Source organism: Agelaius phoeniceus, chromosome 5 (assembly GCF_051311805.1).
Source record: "Agelaius phoeniceus isolate bAgePho1 chromosome 5, bAgePho1.hap1, whole genome shotgun sequence".
NCBI classification, from domain to species: domain Eukaryota; kingdom Metazoa; phylum Chordata; class Aves; order Passeriformes; family Icteridae; genus Agelaius; species Agelaius phoeniceus.
In genome coordinates, this window is record NC_135269.1 from 29,337,932 (window position 1) to 29,362,856 (window position 24,925).

Genomic DNA, 24,925 nt, shown 5'->3' on the forward strand with positions numbered 1-24,925 from the left:
GACCATAACCAGGAAAGCAAACTGCTAGTCATGCACAGTCCACTCAAGTGACAACCCCACCATTTGAGCACCTCAAGGCAACATTGTGCTGGGTGACACCATAAACCTACCACAAGATCAAAAGCAGCAACGTTTAACTCAGCATCACAAACATGATGGCCAAAATTTGATGGCCAAGTGGTCTTGGCTTGCTGCTCTCCCTGACACAACGTTACAAACTTAATACTAATCTGCCAATTTCTCTTGCTTCAGCTAAACTGCTCCTGTCAAACTAAGTTCAAGTGTAAATGTGATGACAGTTTTCTCTAACTTGTCTGCTTTTTATTTATTCACTATCTTGCTAGAAATTAATTTCTGTGGGTTGCTATACGCTCACAGGACTGAGGTTTCATGAAAAGTTACTTGAAGAATGTACCAGGACACAGAGAAAACTTGAAATATGGGTTGCCCTAAGATAAGTGACATCCTTCAGAATCTGAAATGTGTGGTCAGTCCTGTCCTCCCGAGGCACAGCACAACCTGCTGCTCCTCGTTTGGCTGCTCGGCACACAGGCTCACCCGGGGTGTGTGTGCAAAGTGTAACATGCCATGGTTCGCCTCCACACACCCGACAGCGGGAGCTCTGCATTCTTACATTTAACATTATTACAGAAAGTGTGTGATAATTAACAATAAATACCTTCCGAGATCGGATTCTTTTTTAACTTGAGAACAGCTTGTCACTCTGATGGTGTACTACAGCTTTCAGGAAAAGTAAATTGCTGCTGGAATGTGTGTAATTTGCTTCGGGTGAGACTTGCTTCGTTACGAGAAGCTGGAGCACCGTGGGGTTCGAGCACCAAAAGCAGCGTGGTCCAAGCAGCTTCCCACGGAACCTGGCTGTGGCGACGCAGCCATCCAGCACCTCGGACCCTCCAGCCATCCGTTCCGCCGTCTCCTCGCTCCCCAGAGGGGGCAGCCCCGGCCCTGCCCTGCCGTGACCCGGACCAAAGCGGCGCGGCTGAGGGGCGAGCGCGCTGCTTTCCGCGGGGGGCTCTGCACAGTGCTCCGGGTGCCCCCGCGGCGTGCCAAGGAGCCGCCCGGAGCCAGGCGCCCGCTCCGCGCCCTCCCCGGCCCCGGGCAGCGGGCGGGGGCCGTGGCCGGGGAAGGGGCCGGGCCCACCCACCGCCGCCTCCCGGCCCCCCCGCGGCCGCGCTGCCTCGTGGCGGGCGCAGCCGTTGCGCCGTCGCTCAGAGCGGGCAGGCGGGCGGCGCGCACGGAGGGGCCGCCGCGCCGTGAGGGGCGGGAGAGCGCGGCGCCGCGGCGGGGAGCCCCCGGCGCTGCCCGCCCAGCATGCTGCGCAAGGTAAGCACCGCGCCCGCCGTCCGGCTCCGGGCGCCGACTCGGGCGGGGACGGGCGGGGATGGGAGCGGGGGCAGCGGCGGGTCCGTCGGGGCCCCGCCAGGTGGCGCCTTGGCGCCGGGCGGCCCCGCGGGGCAGTTGCGCCCGTGAGGGCGGGCGGGGCGCGGAGCCGCGGGCGCGCTGCGAGGGGCGCGGTCCCAGGTGCGGGCAAACTTTGCCTCCCCGGGCGGGCCGTGCTCCGGCCGGAGTTGCCATGGCTGCCGGCGGCGGCGGAGAGCCGGGGAGCGGGGTCTCCCCGCAGGCCGCCGCCGCTGGCTGGAACGCGGCTGCGGCGGCGCGGGGCGAGCGCCGAGCGGCCGGAGGCGCCCGGGGCTGCGGGCGGGAGCGGCGGCCGTGCGGGGCGGGCGGCAGGGGGCTTCCCCCGCCGCTATTGTTCCCTGCACGGCCGCAGAGGATCCTTGGCTGCGAGATCTCGGGCGCGGATAGACTTGGGCGAAGGGAACAGCTCTGCATCCACACTAGGCAGCGGCGCTGGCGGTGCTGTGTGCAGGCGAACGCAAGGCTCTCATGACTGTCCAAGGCACTGCTAAAAGGTGTAGAAAAATAACCCGAAGCTCTTAGCCGAGGAGAGCGTGCTACCCAACCAGACCCCACTTCGGAACTGAACCCAAAGGTTATTAAAGTCCGTAGGGATCCTTTCCCTGACATCTAGCTCCAATCACAGTTTTCATTGCTCCTTCCAAAAAGGGAAGCTTCCCTTCCAGGTAGACTTGGGCTGCATCCTGAAACAGGCTGTAGCAGGATAGTGCCAGTGTAGAAGGCACGTTATCAAAAGAGTGAATCACGCAACTGCTCAGGTTTTTGTCCTGCTGTTGTTTCTGTCTTGCTCCCATTTTGTGTGATCTTTCCAAATTTTGTTGTTACATCCTTAGGCCCATTAGCCTAAGTGTGCCCTAGCTCAGACAGCTGGAGTAGTAAGACATCTCTCAAAATGCATGTTAAAAGACATAGGAAATCTCTTCCATCACTTCCTGGTGAATGAGGTGGTTGAAGCCTGGGGTCCTCTTCAGCTGTGCTCAGCCACAGATCCAGGTTGCAAAGGCTGTGCTTGGTTTGGTGGAGCCAGGGGAACACAGATAAGCAAGATGATTTCTCTTTGTTTTGGGAGGAACCCTCCGCTTAGCTGGACTCCCTAAGCCTGATATTGCTAATCCCTTTTACAAATAGCAGTATTTTACACTTAGTGTTAGTTATTGTGTGTTTGTTATATGGTTTGGACAAGCTGGTTGAGAGAAAGCTGAATAATTCTACCCTTTCATAGTGAATAATGTGGAACAAATGCTTTATTTGAATTTTATCTTCTTCCACTGCCCATCATAGTCCTTTGCTATAAGGAGAGGAAATGCAGAGATGGTGGTCAAGATTTCATATTAAGGATTTGTCAAAGGGCAAAATTACCTTGGGAATTGTGGATACAAGGTATTTGAGCTTTGTTTCTTTTTCTTACCTTATTCTGTGGCTGCTCAAGGGCTGAATTGGGCTTTGAGGGTTGGTTTATGCTGTCATCCTGTTGTGTGCTGCATGTTTATGAGCTGTCCATCACAGACTGACCTCCATGTGAATTATGAGCCACTTGTGCTAAATTCCTCTGCTGTACACAACTAGAGCACTGCCAAGAAATGTTAAACTAAGCTAACTTTAGCTTAAAGTGATAAAATTTGTACTTCCTAATTTTTAGGCAACACCTTAGCGCTAATGAAGGCTGCATAACAAATCATCTGAGAAAGTAAATCTCCTTTAAGACAAATGGAGCAAGAAGTAAAAAGAAATTGCAGCTCTCACTTTGAATTGGGAGTGCTCTGATTCTACTTTAGGCATCCCATTGGGCAACCTTCCTCACTGAGTTCATAGTCCTTAGCATGTCTTGGAAAAACAATAGTCAGTGGGGAACCAACAGTGAAATTAATTTCATGTCATAGCTCTCTAGGATGGAGAATGAAACTTCAGTGTTGACTGCTTTGTCTCCTCTTTATTCTCTGCTATTCCAGAGGATTTTCTACAATTTCCATCTTAACATCCCCTATTTTGCTTTTATATCTGTCAGAAAGGGAACCTTTGTTTTTCTATTTTTTCCCCCATCATGTGGTTTTGTGGCCAGCAAGAGGAAGCCTAACATTTGAGACCCCTCTGTTTTCCTGTCCCTAAATACAGTTAATGTTTCAGTGATTGCTTCAAAAGTAAGTAAGTAAATAAATAAATAAAGCTGGGCCACTGAGTTGGAAAGCTCAAGCTCTTGCATAGGATTTAGTATGAGTCAAAAACTTTGTGTTAAATCTACATTTTCCATTTGGTTCATGTTTTCCAAGACCATCTGTGCTCATAAAGGAGCAATAAGTAAAAGAGTTGTTTGGGTGCCTCATTAATGTAACAAAAACCTGGAGTTTGTGGCCGGAGACATGAAATAATGTCCTTTCCCTTTCTGTTTGAGATGTAGTGAATTTCCCTTTTTGTTTGAGATGTACTGAATTTCAAGTGTAATGCAGAGAAAATGGCTCTGTGAAGATGGGTGGAATCAGTGAAATGTTGGTGCCTCTGGGGAGCTGCTCTCCAGTTGTGTGGCTGGGGTGGGCATTCCCTAGGCTGAGCCCTTGGCTCCCAGGTGAGCTGATCTCACTGAGGAGCCTGCTGCTCCCTGTGCTCAGTCACTGGAGTGGGATGGAGTGACTGAGGCCAGCAGTGCTGTGCAGAGGCTGGCGCTGCTGGGGCTTCAGGAGTGACACAGCATGCACTGTGCAGCACCCTGGGCACTTCTGCTCCTGGGTCCAGAAGGACCTCTGAGGCAGAGAGCCCTCCATGTGTTCCTCAGGTCCCTGCCAGAGTTGTGGAGGACAGCAGAGCAGTGCAGGCTTAGTGAAATCCAGCACTGTTTGCATGGGGGCTGTGCAGCGTGGCACAGAGAGCACCATGGACAGGGAGGGATGGGCAGTAGCAATGCTCTGCTCTGCTAGCCTGCTGCTTTCAACATTCTCTGCTGGGCCTGGAGCTTAGCTCAACAGTTCTCACCAAGTCCCTGCCTCTGCTTACCACCCCTTCTGGCAGCTCCAGCTACTTGTGTCCAACTTGTTCTTCACAGAGGGAGTACTTTCTAAAATCCTTGGAGTACTAGTGAGCTTATTGATTACTAATTACCCTGACACCATATTTGAGATGCTTTGTAGGAGTTTGATCGTTCCAGACAGAGTCCTCCCCTTTCCTTGTCTCTACACTCTCTTTTCAGACTTCAGAAAGGTGATAGCTGTGAGTACAGATCATCCTGGGCACCACTGCTTCTCTTGCTCTTCAAGCTGTTCAAAATAGTTAGAAATGACATAGATAGCACAGACACATCCAAGTACTTTCTTGCTTGTGAACCCTGTTGTGTAATATGTATGTGCTGCAGCTCCCTGTGTAACTAAAGTCAGCTGAGGCTGGTCTATTTGATTTCATTGCACATGAAAGATCTGATTCTTTTTCTTCCATATGCCCCTCTTTTCACTTAGTTTCTTATTAGTAAGAAAATGCTAATGCATATATAAGCAGGAGGAAAATCCCTGATGTTGTTTTCCTGGTTTTGTGTACCTCCTCCTTCCTGGTCATTCAAATAGGGTAGACTGGCATTGTAGTTAATGGAGACAAGCTGTCTGTTAGATATTGCAGGAATGTGGTGACAGAGAGGACAGGCTACATTTCCAGGTAACAGATGGAAAGCCAGTTCTCCAGACCTCAACAATCTTGTCTCTTTGGATTTGTTCCTCTCAGTTTCTCTTGCCAGATGACCTACCTGTCTTAATGGACCATATTAGGAGTTAATTTATTCAGTCCCAGCAGTCTGTCACCAGATCACTGAAGTACATATTACATGTAAATTCTCACTTATGTCTGCTTATATTATCTCTCTTGTTCATTTTCACTAGGGTAAACAAATTCACATGTCAAATACTGCCAGTGTTATTTCTTCAGGATAGACGTGCCTACCCTTGGAAATGAATGAAAATCAAATACATCACCAAGAAATTAGTACTTAGGAACAACAAAAAGGAGAAATTAGTATGAGCAGAATATACTGAAAATTCAGGATGGGCTAAACAAAGTCTGTAATGAAGATGAAATTGTGTGCTACTTCTGTTTTTATTAGTTCTCATTTAATACTCTTAGGTGGGTTTGGTCTCTGATACTCAATAATCTGTAACTACTCTTTCTACTTATGGGGAGGGAAAGGAAATAGTCTCAGCCTGTTTAATGTTCTGTTTAATTCATAATGTAGTGAGGAGGGACAAATATACCTTGCCAGGTACAGAACAGTGCTTGCTATAAAATTTATTCATCAGGTATTTTAGCAGAATGAAAGCTTTATTTTTAGCAAGTTGTCATTGTCTGGTCTTTACAATTTGTTGGGCAAAAACTGGGACAATTTGTGCTAATGGGGGAGCATGGCACTGTGGCTCTGCTGGGAAAGAAACTTGCCCTTTTGTAATATTTATCTGCTCAGAAATTGCCTTCAAATAGTATATAATACTGTCAGTCAAAGACTAAATTTCAGGGTTGAGGTAATACAGAGATTTTCCTTTTCAGCTATTTTAGAGGCTCTACTATTTTGACTACCCTCAGGGAATATGAAATGTGTTAGCAGTTAAATCCATGACAACAGATAACTTACTTAAGCATTAGATTTAGCTGAGTTAACATGCAGTCAATTTAACTGGCTAAGGCACAGGCCACCCTGGCACAAGGGAGCACTGAATAAATCCTGGCTCCAAACACAGCACAGTGGCAGCTCAAACAGGGGGCTCTCCCCTTTGGGAGAAGCAGGACAGACAGACAGACAGACAGACAGACAGATTTCTTCTACAGTTGGGCATGCTTGGCATGAGTCTAAGTGGATTTTGGTGGATTTGCAGTGAATTGAGGTGCCTGCAGGTGTTTAAGTGCCTAAAGATCTCATGATGTGCGTGAGGATTTCAGTGGGAGATCAATATCAGTTTTGAAGGACTAGAGAGGATTTTCTTTACCTTGAGCTCCTCTTTGCTAAGGAGTTCCTCTTTCCCATCACTGCTTCTGCTGTGGTTTTTTATTGTGATTCAACTGATTAGCAGCAGGATTCATCTCTTCCAGCAGTGTCTATGATGCAAAACCAGATCAAACTGGGGTCAACATTTTCCAGTGCTTGAAGACTTGAAAGTGGCAAGGATATAAAGGGGACCTAGGCAATGAGGCTGAGACTTCAGGCTCAGCGGTGGTGTTTGCTGTGGCAGACACTAGATGATGGAAGGATATTTATTTCTACTCAGCAATATAAAATAGGATGTTTAAAAGATAGGGTGAATTTTTCTGCAGTTTTCAAGGTCTTAAGTTGAAAGTACTTTATTGTGGTATAAAGAAATGTCAATGGGATATCTCAGATATATCTACCATCTACTTAAAACTTGCCCTAAGATTTATTTTCTTAAGATTCTACAGTAAATTTCTTTAAGAGTGGGCGATAAGGAAACAAAATGTAATGGAAAGTCAATGGGGTTTATGTATCAAAGTCCCTGGGTTCACTTTCTAAAATGGCATGTAAATGACTGATGTGCTTTCAACTGTCTTATATTTTTATCTGCCACCTCTGTTGATAAGCAGAGAGGAGAGCAAGGTATAATTGACATGGGGAGGAAGAATAGAAAGTGACTGATTGTTCAGTCTGTGTCAGCAAAAGAACTGGGGGCATCAAATGAAACCATCAGGCCCCTCATGTTCAGAGCAGAGGAATGGGCTCTGCATTTACCTGTGAGATTCCTGACCAGTGGGTGTTGGGGGGAGCACAAGTTTCCATGGGTTCAAATTCACACAGAATATGCCCCTGAGGATAAAGTGAACACTGCTGGCTCAAAGCCCCCTTGACCTGCAGATCTGCAGCAGCTGGGAAGTATCCTGGGGAGCAGCATTCCATGGTTATTCTAGTCATGGGAGTCTTCCCAAGATATCCACTGTTGGCCACTGTTCCAGCCAAGATACTGGCATGGATTTAATATGAACCACTATGTTCCTTACCATCTAGCAACACAGAACTGAGCTTTGTTTTCTGCTGAGCCTGCTTGTGAGATATTGAACCTGTTAGTCATACCCTTGACTAAGCATGTCACCTGAGAAAAGTTTTATGAGTCTATGTTGTCTCACAGAATATGTGCATAATTTGAGATTGCAGTTGTGAGAAAAGAAATGGAGGAAGGCTAAGATGTCTTAAACAGGTTGACTTCAGTGAACTAAACCCAGAAAGATTTGATTAAAGTCATTTCTTTTGTTCAAGATGGCCCTTCAGGGCAGGGGTAGGTCACGATGGCTGGTTGCACGTTCGTCAAAAGCTTGCCTGTGCCAGGCTGAACATTTCTATTTCCTCTTGTTCTGAGGTGAAGACAAAGCACTTTCTAGCACAAAAGACACAGAGAAGGACCAGTTAACATCTTTTCCTCTATATGTTCTCCACTGCTGAAATACTGTCCTACTGAAAAGACAATTAAATCTTAACTTTAAGAAACATATATGAAAAAAATAGGCAGGCATGGGGAAAAAAGGGGAGAGATGAACAGATTGAAGAGTAAGTAAAACTTCCAAAAGGCTTTGATAGTCTCCATTTGTAAGGTTAAAAATGGCTAAAGTTCCCCTTTTCTGCCCTGCTCCAACATCTGTGCATATCTTGACAGATCTCATGAGGCTTCAGGACCTTTAAAATCAGGACACTGGCTCTCTGGTCACTGTTTTCCTGCTTCTGAGCAATTGGTCTTAAGCCATTGTATTTAATGTAGTTGAATTTGACCTTGAATGCCAGAAACCATCATAAAAGAAAATGCTTCACTAGCCCATATTATTCTTATCAAAGCTGTTTTGAAATAGAAAATTAGGTTTTTATTAAAAAAAAAAAAACAAAACCAAAACCAAACAAAACCCAGAAAATACATTTCTAAAAAAATATTAGTATTACAATGAAAAATTAACCTCTATTTGAAGAAAAAAAAAGCAAGCTTAAATCTCTTTATTCTTCTTTATGGGAAATCAAAATATTTTCCAGGAGAAAAATAAATAATTTTTCCCTTACAGCAATACAGTATTAATGCTTGATAGTTTGATTCAGATATTCTACTTTTTATCTTTTTATTTGTAAATTAGTTAGGTTTTTTGGGTTTGGGGTTTTCTTGCTGTTGTGGTTGCGATTGGTTTGTTTTATTATTGTTTGTATTGGCATTTGCTAGCATACAATTATTCGTAGCAGTAGACTAATTTGCAAGTCTCCTAGTAGTTCTCCATTCTTTTCAGGTATTCTAAAAAACATTTTGTTTCGTGTTCTTATTGTCTTTTCCAGCTTATTTCTGGACAGATGAATAAACACACTTTTTAATGCATTTCAATTATCTTACTTTTTGTCAAGATGTACTTTCAGGTAACACAATTAATTAAAACTCCATTAACTGTTTAAAAAGGATGTATCCCCTGGTGGCAAACCTTGGGTACTGGCCTACTTGAGTTAATGAGTGTGAATGGATGGATAATAAATATTGATTTGCTCAAAATAAAGGGGATTTTAAAAATCCTTTTGCTTGCTTTTTATGTTTAAGCCCAAAGAGATATACTTTCCATTGCTTTTTTACCACTGAGATTCAGTCTGTTTGGATCTTCCTGAGACTCAGAGCCTGTTTCACAAATAGTGTGGCCAGCAGGCCCAGGGCAGTGATTGTCCCTCTGTACTGAGCATTGGTGAGGGCACGCCTCAAATCCTGTGTCCAGTTCTGGGCCCCTCACTGCAAGGGGCTGAAGTGCCCAGGGAAGGCAGCAGAGCTGGGGAAAGGTCAGGAGAGTGAGAGTGAGAGTGTGAGGAGTGGCTGAGGGAGCTGGGGATGTTGGGCCTGGAGAAAAGGAGGCTCAGAGGGAGCCTCATCACTCCCTACAAGCATCTAAAGGAGCCTGTAGCCAGGTGGGGGTCAGCCTCTTCTCCCAGGCAGCCAGCAACAGGACAAGAAGACAGAGCCTCAAGCTGCACCAGAGCAGGTTCAGGTTGGATATTGTGAAGAATTTCTTCATTGAAAATGTTGTCAAATATTGGAATGGACTGCCCAGGGAAGTGGTGGAGTCACCATCTCTGGAGGTGTTCAACAAATGACTGGACGTGGCCCTAGTGATACAGTTAAGTTGGCATGGAGATGTTTAGTCAAAGGTTAGATTCAATGATCTTTTCTTTTTTCTGTTCCCTTCTCTGATGTTGAAAGCAGGGCTGGTTGTGAAGGCTTTCAGTGCCACTCGCAGCTGCCAGGTCAACTACTTGTCTGGGCAAACTGTGCTTTTGTGGCTTGCAGAACACCTGCACAGGAGGCAGCTGAGCACGAGAATAAATGAATGAGAGAAAGGAGCAGGGAAAGGGTCCTTCTGAAGGGTGATAAGTGTTATACTACATGAATAAATTTCAATTTTTTAAATTACTGGGGAAAAGTGTAGCCAGAGAGCTTTCTAGGCTGCAATCCTGAGTGCTGTCATTGCAGAAACTGTGTAGAATGAGTTGAGGGTGTGAAGAATAAAATATCCCTAGCCTTGGGTGATAATAGAACCCTCTGTATTCTGATAGTTATTTATCATTCATTCTTTTAATGTGTGATTCAAGAGGGTTTTTTTATCCAAGAGTAGTTTTAAACTGAGTCCTACAACAGGTGACTTGTTTCAGCTACTGTTTTCAGATTCTAAAAAGTAGGAGTGCAGATTTAACAAGCAAGAATGTGTATCTACATATATAATACTCGGGTAATTCATGCATGTTAAGACAAAAATAACAGATTTATATCCTAATACACTGGTGTACCAGTTCTAGGGGTGGGACTGAGTAGTCAAGACTTTTGTACTTGGAGCCTCTGCTGCCAGACTACATAAACTGAATAACTGAAAAAAAAGGTGAAGTTACTTTTATTCACTACTCTCTTACAACAATACAGCATTGGTGGAGAATAAAGGAATCTGAAGTCCCTGGTAATGGATAGTAATCTAATGTAAATCCTCAGGCAAGTTAAGTTAATGTATTCTCGGCATGGTGCCTGGAGTAGGATGGGGGGGAGGAATGGGAAGGGATGAATCAGCTCTCATGTTTTGCAAGATCCTGCCTTCTAGTTCAATATTGTCTTGTTTTCTTTGCCTAAATTTATTCCTGACAGGTGGTGACAGAATGTTTTCATTAAAGAAAAGTTTCCTAGAATTGCAGAAATCATATAAATTCTCCTGTGGCAAACTAGCATTCAGACTTAAAAGTGGCCATATTCTCTTTGCCAGCTCTTAAAAGCTTAGGAATTCCTCATTGCTGCCTAAAATCCCTTTTTTCCCTGGGCCCCGTTATCCAGCAGTGCAAGGCAGAGAGCACAGAAGTGCAACTCCTGCTGCTGACCCATGCACAGAGGGAGAGCAGCTGCCCAGGGCTCCTGCAGTTAGGTTGAACCTTGTCTCTGACATTGCTGTCACCCTGACCCCAGGTGGGCTTGAGGCAGTGCCAGCATGTGTCCTGACCTGCTTTTGCACTGCTTGATGTTGAATTATGGATCCCCTATGACATTCTTCGGCTAGAGCCTCTCAGGGATGGGTATGCAGTTTTAGAACTGCTGTCAAGAGAGGGCAAGCTGGTGCTTTGACAAGCTGAGCATGGGAAACAGTGCTATAAGAATGCTGCTGTAAGAATAACCCAGGTTGCTAGCACTTGCAGAGGGTGCTTGTGCCCCCTTGGTGCACAGCTGGTGGAGCCAGAGTAGATCCCGGGGGACAAACCCAGGACTGTTTGGGTGGGGGGTAGCTGTGCCTCACTTCTTGTGTCCTCGAGAGCTGGTGGCTCGAGTTTATTGGAACCTTCCCTGCCTGCTCTGGTTTCCCACTTGTGGTTCGTCAGTGAATGTGGATGAGAATGTGGGATCACTGTCACACTGTGGCACTGTGGGGACAGATGAAAAAAAGACTATCTGTGCCTAAGAAGTCAACCAGAGAGCTCCTGTTTCCAGCTCCAGGGACTGTATGTGGACCAGGTTTCCATGGGTGAGGTGGGACAGGGGAGAGGAAGAGGAGCTGCCTGATGAACCAAGTGCTGCTGTCATTATTCTCAGCAATGCTGAGCACACTGGAGGTGGTTTTTGAATGCTGGTTCTGGTGTGCTGATCCACCACCTCCAGAATAGCCTGCCTGTAACAAGTGCTCAGGTGTTCAGGCTGGGTTTTCTGTTCTCTGTCATAACTATATTTAGATAGAATACAATTTAGAAATGGAAGACACAAATCACTGAATCAGAGGGAGTCATGGCATTGAGTCAAATGAAGAAAAAGTAATACTTTCCCCAGTGAGTTCACTTGTTTCTTGCTTCTGGGGTCCATTTTGATTTCATAAGCACGTTCTCTCACTTGGCACTGCTTCTGTAGGAATTTTTAAAGTATGTGTGTGTTCTTAGTATTTTTGCTGTGCTTGAGATCAGCACCGTTAACCTTACTCATTTGAATGGTTCCGTTCCCTGGGCCTGTACAGCAGTCCTGCTCCTTCACAGGATGGATTTTGGCAAACAGCTTTAGAGATGCTAACGAGGGAGGTGGAATAGGAGGGGTCACACCACATGGCTGAGCGTGCATTAAAAAGCTCTTGCCTTGATAGAACTTAAAGCTTGTAGGACTTCCCATCTTCAGAGGGCTTATAAGCATTAATGAAGCCTCATGACACCACCACAAAGTGATGTAAATATGTATTATCACTATGGTACATGGGAGGGCAAGAGAGAAAATTTTCTTGTACAAAGATTGCCAGAGAAACCAAGGGGAAAACCTATAGTTTTAAATTATTGTCTTATCCTAAACAACTGGAAATTGCCTTTCTAAGTTGCTGTGTTGTAAAAGTATTCACTTGTGTAGGCACATGCATCAGTGCTCTCCTGAACAAAGAGATGTTCCTTAACTAGTGCTTGGGAAATGAGTGCAGCTTTGAAATAACTGAATGATTCTGCAGGGAAAAGCTGTGAAATTTTTGTATCTATCACTGAGCTTACTAAGGGGTTTTTTTATAGCTTGTTAAGCAATTTCAGACTTTTCTCATGTGAGTTCTCCTTCACCATAACTCAGTTTGAAAAGAAAGATGGAGGAGAGGGAAAGAGACAGCACCTTCAGAACACATGAGGAGTGGGCCTTGGGTCTCTGGGCAGTAGTTGGGAGGAGAGTCTCTGGAGGGGGGTGGTTTGGGGCTGAGGATGCCTGACAGAGCTATGGTGTGAAAATTCAGCCATTGCACAAAGCATTGCTGGAACCTTCAGGGACTCTTCTGCTAGTTCTGCTGGAGCATCCTTTTGTGGTCATTGTAGGTCCTAGCCTTTGTCCTCTCCTACTGCTTGTTATTGTCACACTTTGCAGCCAATGCCATTTCAGTGTAATTCTACCCTTGGTGCATCCACCTCCTCCCATCTGTATTTGTTCTCTGCTCCTAGCAGCTCTTTGGCAACCTGCCACATGAGATATAATCTGCAGCCTCACGTAGAGAATTACTGTACTCTGACCTCCCCTGTGTTACAAACTACTTCTGCTTCACAGGGCTTAATCCTGCCAAGAGCTAAACTCGACTTCAACCAGGCACCCCTATGGAAACTGCCTTCCCACAGGTGGATTAATGGTTTAGAGCAGTGCATGTGTGGAAATACATTGGCCACTAAAGGGTAGAAATCAGGATGATGAATTAAGTTTTTCAAGTGAAGTCTGTAAACTAATTCTAGGTGTATAAAATAACTTTCTTTTTGGAGGAGGGGAGGATCTTCTTTCATGAGTAAACACCTAAGGTAAAAATGAAAACCTAGTCAGGATTACTAATGCAAACACCATAAGGTTTTTATTTTACTGGCAGCACTAATGTTTTCTCATCAGCTTTCAGTGAACATAATTAAAGACTTTTATGTATGTATTTATATAGCATAGATCTAGAGATTCATGTGGAGTAATATCTTGTAAGACAAGTACTTAGGTATACTGAAGAACTAGGACACAGATAATTACATTTCTGATCAAATTAACTATCTGGATATTGAAATATCCATTAAACAACCCTTCTGAGGCATTTTAAATGGCATAAAACTCACTAGCTGTATCCCAGTTGATTCCGATGCACATTTCTTCTCAATTTCTCTGAACTGTACAGTCTGACACCTCAGTTTGTTCAAAGGCTGATCAGGTTAATTTGCTCACAGTAACATTGTTTCAGAAGCTACAAAGGGCATTTTTTCTGTACCTTAGGTAGCTTCACAATAACTATTTCTGTGGGCATTTCCCTTTCTGCTCTCCTTCCAAAGGAGGTGCTCCCACAAACACTGCCTCCCACCTTCAGTCATAGTGCTGTCCTCTTGGGGTGCATCCACCAGTGGTGCATCCTTTCAAAATTACCTCCAGGCTCTGTGACTGGCTTCTTTAGCTCTAGTCCCCATCTCCTGCTATGTGAAGTTTGTGTAGCTCTTTCCAATTCCTTCATGGCTTACTCTCTGCTCCCTTTCTCTGGCTTTCACTGCTGCTCCATGTTCTCTGCAGTCAGTGGGTGAGGCAGCTATCAGAGATGTTTTCTTCCCCCTCTCTTTCACTGCACCCCACTTTGCCACTTCTTTCCTGAAAGGCCCCTCAGAGCCATCACCTCTGCATGGCATTGCCTTGTGAATAGGACTTTGAGTACAGGTCTCTCTTAGCTATCTTATGCTGCTAGGATGCTCTTCAGATAATGAGGTGTGAAAGAGGGACAAAAATTACTCAAAATGAAGGACTAGATTAATGTATCCACTGTCTTCCTGAAAACAAAGGGGCAGGTGATGCCCCAGTTTTCACTAATGCTATATTTGCGAATTTTCTGTAAGCCAATGGTACATGCTGCTACTCAGGAACAAGACTCCTGGGATGCTTTGGCAGTTGTGAACCTTCCTGTGCTCTCTGTGGGTGCTTCCCAAGAAGATGGGCTGGTCAATGAGTAAAATGTTAGGTTATCCCTCAGACTTTGGTTGTGTGTCTTACAGTGAGTCTATTGCCTCACAAGTACTGTTGTGTACTTTTGTGTTTGGGGTAAACGCATGGGATTGAATTCATATTGAGAACTTGTGTGTAGTCCTCACCAGTATCTAGAAAAGGAGGTATGTGAACTCACTCACATGCTGAACTTACTCTGTTTAAGTATCCTGCATTGCTACAACAGACTAAGAATTGTCATATTTTGTCACATTTTTTATGTCACATTTTTGTAGTACTAGTTTAAACCAATTGAGCTGTGTATGATTTGCCTTCTGGACTTTTCCTCTTGCTAAAAACAGGTGATGATTAGTGCCCAGTGTAAGTTAGATATGAGTAAAATGTTGTTCAGCTAAACAGCTTGAATAAATGGTGCCATTTTGCATGCCTGTTTGGAGCACAGAAAATGAATCTGCTTCCAAAGCTGGATCCCTACCACTGGATTTGTGGGTTTCTAGATGTTTCTGACCTAAAGCCCAGTTTACTGTATAGTTACCATAATCATGTTATGCAGCCATGAGCATGTAAACTGCACAGATTCTATTCGGGAATTACATTGTGGAAATACAGACAGATCTGTTTAATGAGGTACAAAACCTGTTTTGTATGAAATACATAAACTTCACTTATCCATGAGACACAAAGAACAAATTTTGATAATCAAGCTTTCTGAATATGGCAGGAATATTCAATATTCAATATGAGCATTAAGAGTCATGACCTCATCTGGGATGACACAAAGCTGGTATAATCAAAGTGCTTCTGTATTGGATTCAAAGGATTTAATAGTATTTAATGTTTGGGCTCCAGTTTGGTAACTGTTGTTAGTATCCAACTCAAAAAGATCAAGTAGGTCCAAGAGCTTCTCCCCTCCATTGACAGTATTCAGTTAGCTATGACTGGGGACAGAAGAGGAGAATTTGGTAGCCTACTTCTTAAGAGAGCCAGTGTGCCATTCCATAGTGTACTTGCAGACTTAAAAAAAATAAATCTTGCTTTCTCTAAAAGTTGTATTTTAAAGTTTTAAAGATAAATCTCTTTTTTGTTAAGGTTTGGAGCTCAGAATGTTTTGAAATGTCTTTCTTGCTCATTTAGAGAAAATCCCACTTCATATGAACTAATTACTACTCCTATGGTGATATTTGAAATAAAGGCTATCTTGGATGAACAAAATAGGGAAAAAAATAATCTAGACTAAAATTCATCATATGAACTTTACTGGTAGAATTTTATTAACTCTGAATGCTGATATTCAGAAGTTCATCCATCCTCCTGTCTCCCACTATTGTTGTCTTTTGGTTTTTAAATCCATGGAAGGTTTTTCAGCCAACTGCAGTTGAAATAAACTTCCCATTACCTTGCCAGAATGGTAGGGATAAGCTCAAAATCATCTGAGTCATTACACTCTGATGGGATCTGTGTTTACATTCTTGACATGAAATAGTCAATTCTCCCATTTGAAATGCAAGTAAGGTAATAATAAGTGAGAACATCCTCATGCAGATATGCGTGGACAGTTGTGGTGTCTCTCCAGCTGTTTCACTTAACTGCTTTGCATTCTGCCAGACTGTGTATTGAGTGTGTCTTCTGCTCCATGGGCAGAGTGAATATATGACTCCAAAGAGATGCATCAATGAATAGATGTTGTCTGTCTGTCAACACAGAGCCTGGGTCAGTTCCTGGCAATTGCACATCCTGAAGTCAGCTCTAGTCTGATGCTGGTTTATCATTCTGCCACGTGGTTAACTTGGAACGGGGTCTGCGGCCTGTCCATCACCTCACTGGCTTTTTGAACACTTTGGTCCATTGGTTGAAAGGGTGCCAGTGCAAGGTCACTACTGGCATGCAAAGCTAGATCAAAAGTACCTGGAAGAAAGAAAATATCTAAAGCTAAGCTCAGGTAGTTCTGCTATCTCTTCCTAATGTGTTCTTCTGCATAGCATGTGGTAGCAGGAGGTGGTGAGCCATACTTTGTGGTAGAGACTGCAAAAAATAACAGTGGTTTAAAGACCTTGCATTGTTCACAGCAAAGGACTGCCTGAAAGCTGAGGAGTTCTTTGCAGGGCAGGAGACTGGCTGGATACAGAAGATCAAGGGGGACCTGAACTCATGGTCTTGTTATTTTCAGATCAGTTAGGCTCTTACAGGACAACCCAACAGAAGGTTCTGCAGTTGGTGAGCATTTACTTTCTGACCCATTTCTTTTTCTTGTGCTATGTAGAACTGGTACTGTACCCTGGTACAAAACCAGCAGCTGGTTCTCTGTGCCCATGGGATTTGGAGATTCAGGAAGTTTGTTAAGAATCACACATCACACTCCTACTATTCTCTCAGACTGACATAGTCTCCTTTCCATAGGTGGCTTTATGTCCCTTTCACCATTCATTTAAAATGGTGGCCAGGTCTAATATAGCAGCAAATCAATAGACAAATGAACTAACTCTGTAGTTCATTTTACCATATCCACTAGGAACTTCCTGCAACTCCACTTGCAAAGACTGCATTTATCTGACAGCTTGTCCTGTACCTTAGATGTGAACTAGAAAATAACTTGTCAGAAGTGTCTTTGTTGGCTGTTGTCACGCACAGAGAAAGAGCAGAGTCTTTATGGTCTTACATGTCAGAGGTTGTATAAAGAGAAGACAGGTCTGGCTGTTACACACAAAAACATGAATTTTGAAATGGGTGTTGCAGTGCTTGAACAAAGTATCTGAGACATTTTGGTTTTCAGAACAAAACATAGCAATTTCTGAGAAAATAATACATGTGAAAGTACAAATGCCAATGATGTACGCTCTCACTGTATCACTGCAGTTTCTGTAGGATGACTTGATTCACTTAAATTAAAAGTGGGAACTCTGTGGAGTTTTGTAGAGCATAGAAAATGTCAGAGAAAATTTTCTCAGGTAATGTTTTAAAGCAGTGCCACCTTATGGTTCATTTCAGAATAGGGATGTTTGGTGTCCCACCCTTGCAAAACACTGCGTGCATCTGGCTGGGCTCTCTAACTTTCTTAAATGGTCACTGTCAGTGTTTCTGATTGTGGGGGGTGGTGGACTATACCTTTCACTATCAGGACTAATTACAGAGAAAAAAATGTGATTATTAGCTTGCTTCTCAAAGAAGAGCTGTTCCTTCTGTACAACTACTCAGCACATTGCTCTCACAGGCAAAAAAATCATCCTTCAAGCCCATTCCTCCTAGATTCCTTGTATGACTGCCTAAGGCTCCTCTTTTTGCTGAAATGTTGCATTCTGACCCAGTGGCACAATCTAACATCTTGGTAGCTGCAGCCCATATTCATCATACCTAGTCCTGCTGTCCTGTCATTCAAGCCATGGTAAATAATTGCTGACTGGTCAACAGCTTTGAAATTCTGCCATCACTGTTGCTCACATAAACTGAGGATCCCTAAGCAGGGTAGGTTTCATGGATCTGATGTGACTATGCATCCTGGGAAGATGATCTTAGAAAAATCCTTGCAGAAAAAACTGGTCCTCTTGGTCTCTTCCTGCTCTTGTTCTAGCTTGTGGCAGGAGTAGCTGCTGTTTGGATGCCAAAAGCTTGTCAGAGCTGCTTGGTTCTGTGGCTGCTCTGAATTCCTTCTGAAGTCAATTACGTATTGACGTATGCTCCTGTGTTAATTACAGCTACTGCTGCAGCTTGGTGACCTCTTTTGTCTGCAGTAGCCATAACAGTTTGCAAATAATTCTGGTTAGCCTGTGAGAGAAATGCCACTAAATTACAGGAGAAAAAATCCTGGGGATTCTTTAATTGAATTTTAGGTATAAAACTATCAGTTTCTTCCAACAACTGCAATGCAGAATTCCCAGAAGTAGTATTAATTTAAGAAATATGGGTTTCTTTGCTGCCCTGCTGAAAGCAGAGAAGTCTATTTCTTGTGGAAATTACTATTTGAGCTGGAATGAGAACTGACCCAGGGATGGATGTGTTGGAAGCAGCTGGGACTGATGTTCAGCTGTTACTGCTCTGCTGCTCAGTGCAGTTCACACAACCATCACCACCACCATCCCCAGTGTTAGCCCACCACTGATTGCAATGGGGTTAAAATCAACCAGGAGCAATTAATTAAGCTTTGACTCTCTCTGTTGAACTAGTTTATACATATACAGACTGTTTTTTCTTTTAGACAAACAGACACTATGCAGCGTCTTTATTGAGCATTGTGCAGAGATGGCCAGCCCAGCATGGCTGTTAAATTCCCTCAGATTCTAGCAGCAATCCCATTTATTGTAGAAGACAATAAAGCTTAGTAATGAAAATCACATCATTAATATTAGCTTAAATATAGCTGTTGCTATAAATTTATCTTGTTCACAAAGGTGTGTATATCAAGGCCTGTGGCTACAGAGAATGCTGTGGAAACTCAGTTTCCTATGGTCTTGAGCCTGTTCATTCATAGGCTTTTAAAAACTAAATTAAACTACTATTTTCTGGTTTTACCATGTATCCTATACAGTTCCCATACTTTTTCTTACAGCCTTTGTTCTGTCAAATATTTCCACAGCTATGTGCAGGCTGTCTCATTTAAATTAATTGGCCAACAAAATCGAAACCTTGGTATCCTTCACTCTGTTTTTACAAAATACACATCATATTTGAGCCCATCATATTTGATATCTCCAGTGTCTGTCTGATTGGCCTGAAATCAGCATTAGAAGTTTATTACATACATATAAACAGACTGATCCTGGAAATCTGATTTTCATAAGGAGCTAGGCTAACTAAATCTAGTCAAAAGTATGGAAATTACAGCCAAGGTAAGACTACAAACCTGAAAACTGAAAATATGGTGGTAGAAGAAAAGAGACCAAAAATGCAGCTGATGCTACATGAGCTGCCTTGGAAGATCATGTGAAACCCTTTCCATCACTGCCCTCCATGATTTAAGGAGTACTGCAGGAATGGCTGAACTCACAGACTTGGGCCAGGTTCTTCTTGGGAACAGACGGGTGCAGCTTTGCTGGCCACAGGTTCAGTGCCAGCACCATGCTGAATGCCAGCTGGAGGTGAGCACAGCTTGGAACAAATTTACAATGTACCTTCAATTGTCTATTTTCATAACACTTGAGAAAACTGTGCTGCTCTGCCTCAGGGCATCCATAGCAACTTTAATACATGGTATTGGTTTGTCAGACCTGCCTATGATTTACGCTTCTGCTTGACATTATTTCTGTTTAGTTGATATTTCCCTTTCATTGTAATAAAGCTTTTTTTTTTTCATCTAAAAGTGACTGTATGTGTTATACAAAAATGAGAGAACTCAGTGACATGGAACTTAATCATGTTTTCCCGTGCCCTTGATATAATCTTTCAACAGCATCAACACTTTCAACAGTGTATTCACACTCCAATGCATGATGGGTTTATTGATGTGACACAAACTACTAGATACCAAAATTATATATATTTGGGGAAAAAAGTAACTACAGCATTTATAGCAGTTTCTGGTAATTTCAGTCCAGATTGAGGTGACTTCAGACACATATGGTAAGTCATAAAAAACTTCTGAAATATCTAAACATGTCCATGACTGTGTACAGCCTGCCATGACAAGCTGGTGTGCTGATTGCATGGGCTGGATGCCAGAGCTCCCTGCTCAACCAGGAAACCTTACTCAGCTAAACAGGACTCTGTGACTCTCAGGTGTAGAGTGCTGATTATGCTCAGCAGCACATTTGCATTTATGCACTCTCACACTGCATTATTAGATGGATGGAATAGTTTTACTTCTCCAATTGTTTGAAAGACAGGGGTTTAAGTTTTAGGAAAAAAAGTTGACTTCCAAAAATTAGTATATTCTCATTAGAAGTGTGATAATAATGGAGTAATTATTATAGCTTTGTTTTGAAGTCTCATTTGACTTATAATTTTAAGAGTGTAAATTTGTTTTATGTATTTTTGAGGCAGTAGTTACTGGTGTGGCTTTTGTTTTTTATAAACATATTTTATGGAGACAGAAGGTTATTTTATAAAGTATTTCCTACCTTTAGCATTATGTTGCTGAAATTGAGGGACCAAGAAACAAGCTTTTCAAAGATTCTGCCAGATTCTTTAATTCCAGGTTTTCCTATATGAAAGAAAACATGTAGAGTGTTCAGGATAATACAAGTAGAGAAAGTAGGTTTTGGTTTGCTACTGAGGAGAGATTTCCTGTGGCTCTACAACCTCCTATATTCAGGAAGGCTTATAGTTGTAGGAAGACTAATATTGCTGGCAAGGCACAGCATTCCACGGGGTTTTCTTCTATCTTTTCTCTTTCTTCCATCAGAAAGAGAAGCCTTTTATCACAGTTGTTTGTTTTAACATTCCCTGGCATATAAGTATGGTCTCAGGTATAAAAGAATAACACAGTAGTTTTCCAGCCCTCTCCTTGGTATTCATGGTCAGGTATGAAGATGGGCTGACCTTTACTTGCCTTCAGCATATCTGAGTGCCAGCCTTGAAGGCTTGCTTACACTTGTGTACAAGATCTCACTGTATGTGTATGTGAGTGTTGGTTTATTTCTCTATATTAGAAAATCTCTCAGCTTTGTGTGAGGTGAGGAGACTGAAAACCATGCAATGTCTTGTTGGTGCTTTTTACATCAGCCAAAGCATTGTAATTTGTAACACCCAGACTCTGATCTGTTTTTGCCCCAGCAGTGAAAACCTCAGCTTAATTTTATGCTGTTTACTTTTTAATGCATTTGCAGCCTTCGTATTGTCTTCACATTTTTAACAGAGGATTGGATTTTGGAAAATTCTATCTGTATCATAAAAGGAAGAGTGCTGATTTTATCATACTTTTTACCTCAAAGGTGCACAAATGTACGAGAATTTGCACAAAGGGATTAAACATCTAGCACAGAGAATGATGTGTTATCTGTGCTTCTCATGTGAGGGCGTTTTGTTTCAGTTAAACCTCTTGGTGCATCCCCTGGAACATTATTGTGGATGCTACAAGCTGTGCAGGAAAAGAGGTTCCACTAATGGGCATGGGTAATTAGTGTTATGTCAGCCTTCATGCTTGTATGGATCCTGCTGCAGGATCAATGTGTGAATCTGGGTGAGGCCCTCAGCCTGTGAGCTGGAAGTGGCATAGGGTCTAAAACATAATATAATGCATTGTCTTGCAGTTTGTTGTTCAGGGCTCTGCAGTAAATTCTGCCACTTGAATATTCATCACCTGGTTTTGTCTTTCTTCAAAACCCTGCTATGCTCTAGAGGAGTGCATTAGGATGGAGAGCTTTGGATAGTTGAGCTTTTAGCCTTCTGCTTTGTTGCATACTTCCAACATGTGCTGCAAGAGAAAAAGAAAAATAATTGTTAATAAGGGAACTCTTACTTGGAGCTGGGCTCCCTGCAAGGGACTCATGAGCCCCATCCCCTTGCAGAAACCAAGCCTATCATGTCCTCTACCCTAGATTCTCTGAGTACAAGTAGACCAAGCTGCCCCAAGCTCTATCTGCAGTTGTGATCAGCCCCGTTTGTTCTTGTACATTCTGTTTTCTCAGGTTTAGGTTTTGAACAGCTGTTGCACTCTGAATCCAAAGCTTCCAGAAAGCTTTCTGGGTGACTTCAGTGGGCTCTAGAGCTGCTCTCAAATCCTAACTTCACTGCTTCTAAATGATTAGATAAATTTACTTGGAATGGATAAATCAGCAAGATCTCCACGCAAGATACAACACATGAGTCCTTCTGCTTTACCTGTTCTGAGAGTTATTGCCTCCCCTCAGATTAAGGGACGCTGTTTTATACCAAAATTAGTCTGTGATGTAATACTGTAATATAATCTTGTACTTTGTATAGATGGATACAGCACACACTCTGTGTAGATATATAATTACCCCAAGACCTTGGCTACTCAAAGACCCACAGAAGTGAAGCAGAGTAGTTTGTTCTGCCATCTCTAGTGTGGTTTCAGATTAGGCCCTTACAAGGGACAAGGGCTCATGGTGCTCTTATAGGCAGGCTCCTTGTGGACCTTCAGGAGACAGGCTCTCTGCATCAGCTTTTCTGGGAACACTGCAGCTGGCAGACAGGTAGATCCCTGTCAGGTTTAACATGCTTAAAGAGGGATATAGAGTGCAGGTCTGCGTGTAGGCTGCCAGAAGACACCAGTGCCTTCAGCTGGCCAGGAGTGTTTTCTAAGACTCTGGTGGCTTTGAAAGGAAGCTGGAATACTAGGAAACTCATGGAGCAGGCATTTTTGCCTGTATCAGTTGAGGTCAGTTCAGGCAGGTGCTGCATTTTGACTTTCAGAAAAATTCACTTCCTCAAGCTCTTGCCAAGTGTGTAGCTCACCTGGGCTCACCACATTGCTTACAAGCACTTGCTAAACCTGTTTTTAAGGACAGATGACAATATTCAGAGATGTGAATATAGATTTTATTTGAAATTGCTATCAATTTGTAAATTCATGATTTTTTGAACTTTATGAAAATAACAAAATCACATTTATTTGACACAACAATAAGGATGCACAGAGAAACCTGTGTGTTGTGCTTATAAAGAGACCAGAAACTAATCAGATTCACTGTAACCATCCCCTTTTCAGAAGAGCTAGAGCATGAGTGTAACTGTACAGCTTTGCCCTTGAAACTGAAAAGACTACCAAATATCTGGTTTATTCTTTTTCAAAATCTTATCCAGTTGCACAGAACAAAACAGAAGTTTTTTATGGGGAAATGCAGTGCCATTCTCTAGATTTAGCAGTGGGATTGTATTATGTATTTATGACAATTCTAGCTGTGGTCTCTTCAGATCCATGTTGAGACCTCCTATATCAGGGCTGAGTGACTGAGGAGTTCAGAAACATCTCCTCAACCAGCAGCAAGAGGCATTGAGTTTTGAGCCCAATTCTGTGTTTCTTCCAGTGTTTACTGAAAGTCTGGGCCCTGGATCTTGTCTGATACTCAGATCTCAGTTAGTAAAGACCATACCCAGGCTCTGCCACCTGCTGAGCCTGCATTGCTCAGTCAGTTAGGGAGAAAGTTGATCTGTGTGGGTGTTTGTGCTGACACCACCAGCCCTGGGCACAGAGTGCCATGCATCCACCATGCCTGCCACCTGCCTACAGTGCCTGCCCAACTGCCCAGCTTGGTCCTTCAGCCTGGGGCATCCCTGTGCCAAAGTGCATGTGGCAAATTAATCTCCAGTGGGCTTCTCCACTCTCACAATCCACCACCGCCAGGACTGAGAGGGAGGTGCTTGGGGGAACATCAGCTGCCTGAGGCAGCAAGAGGATGCCACTGTGGACCCAAGAGGACTCCAAAGTATGCCTTTGGGAGATACAACAAACTTCATTTTGCATGCAGTCTCACAGCCACAAGTCTGCTTCATCAGAAGAAACACTCTTCAGGTCTTGTCATTATACCCCAAAGAGGGGCTGGTGGTCTGCAATCACCACAGCCCCCAGTCCACAGAGCATCCTGAGGGCTCTTCCAGGACTTCCGGGGTGGGGCCATTGCAGTTTTCTGAGAATCATTTGCCCTTCCTCTCCTGAAAAAAAGAATGCCACTTAATGGACTCTGCAAGACATTTTGGCATATTTTAATGCAAAACAGTCTGCAGAAATAGGGGATCTGTTTACATTTAGCTAATGCTAAAACTGGGTATTTCAGTTTCACTTTGATGATACAAAATTACAGGACTGAAGGTATGACAGAATAAATCTCCAAAGATCATCCAGTTCAAAGATCTATTGTATACTGAACAGTTTACATCTTGTGAAAGATTTGTTGATTATGATTGTTTCTGAACCGGTCTCTCCAAGCTGTAGATCCAATCTCACTTTAAGAGCATAAGGGTAAATGATTCCTTTCATCTACTCTTGCAGTTTAAAAGAGGATGCTTTACAGTTGCTCTTTGATCTGATTTCAAGGTCTGCCACAATGCAGAATTATTTTTTTTTCTACCTCTGCTGAGGACTCATGAGAGTTTTTTCAGCTATTGTTGCTTTGTTTGAACAAAGTAACAACACAACCTTGAGGTCCAGCATTCTTTTCTGGAAACTGTTCAAAGTCCATTAAGTTATTAAAGAAATCAGCACCTAGTAACAGATTGCTTAGGATATGTATGGATGCAATCTGATTCAGTAATAAACAACTTGGCAATGTGTATATTGCCAGATATTTTTTCCTGTGCTACAGGATGGCAGGGCCAGCTCAACATCTGAGGCTTTTGATTGTTTGAGTTACAGGTGGGCAGCGATTTTAATTTTCTATAGTTCACGATGTTTCTGCATGATCTGGAAAGAAGAGGAGGATCCTGCTGAATCAAGTTCCTATTGTGTTGTAACATTGGCAAGTGATAAGAAGTCATCCTGTTGTGATGGTGCAGTGCCTGTTTGGGTGCTGCTAGTTACCTACCAGCTTGCTTGAAGTGAAAGGGTTGATATGTCTCCTTGTTTACCATTGGTAATCAAGTGTTTAAGATCTTCAGAAGGTAAAGAACTAGAAAAGGGCAAAAAGGTGTCAAAGATTTGTCCCTTCCCCTCCAGTTTTCCTATGGCTGAAGAATTTCCCTTTGGGCAGCAGCAGTGA

At 43.2% G+C, this 24,925-nt stretch overlaps 1 protein-coding gene across 1 annotated transcript in view; it reads left to right on the forward strand.

The window, feature by feature from the left end:
• Window positions 1–1,182: 1,182 nt before the first annotated feature.
• The window catches only part of TMCC3 (transmembrane and coiled-coil domain family 3), a 133,677-nt gene continuing 109,934 nt past the window's right edge, over window positions 1,183–24,925 (forward strand). Inside the window, exon 1 of the mRNA XM_077178750.1 lies at window positions 1,183–1,344. Within this exon, the coding sequence (XP_077034865.1) occupies window positions 1,333–1,344 (12 nt within the window). The 5' untranslated portion in view covers window positions 1,183–1,332. The remainder of the gene's footprint in view (window positions 1,345–24,925) is intronic.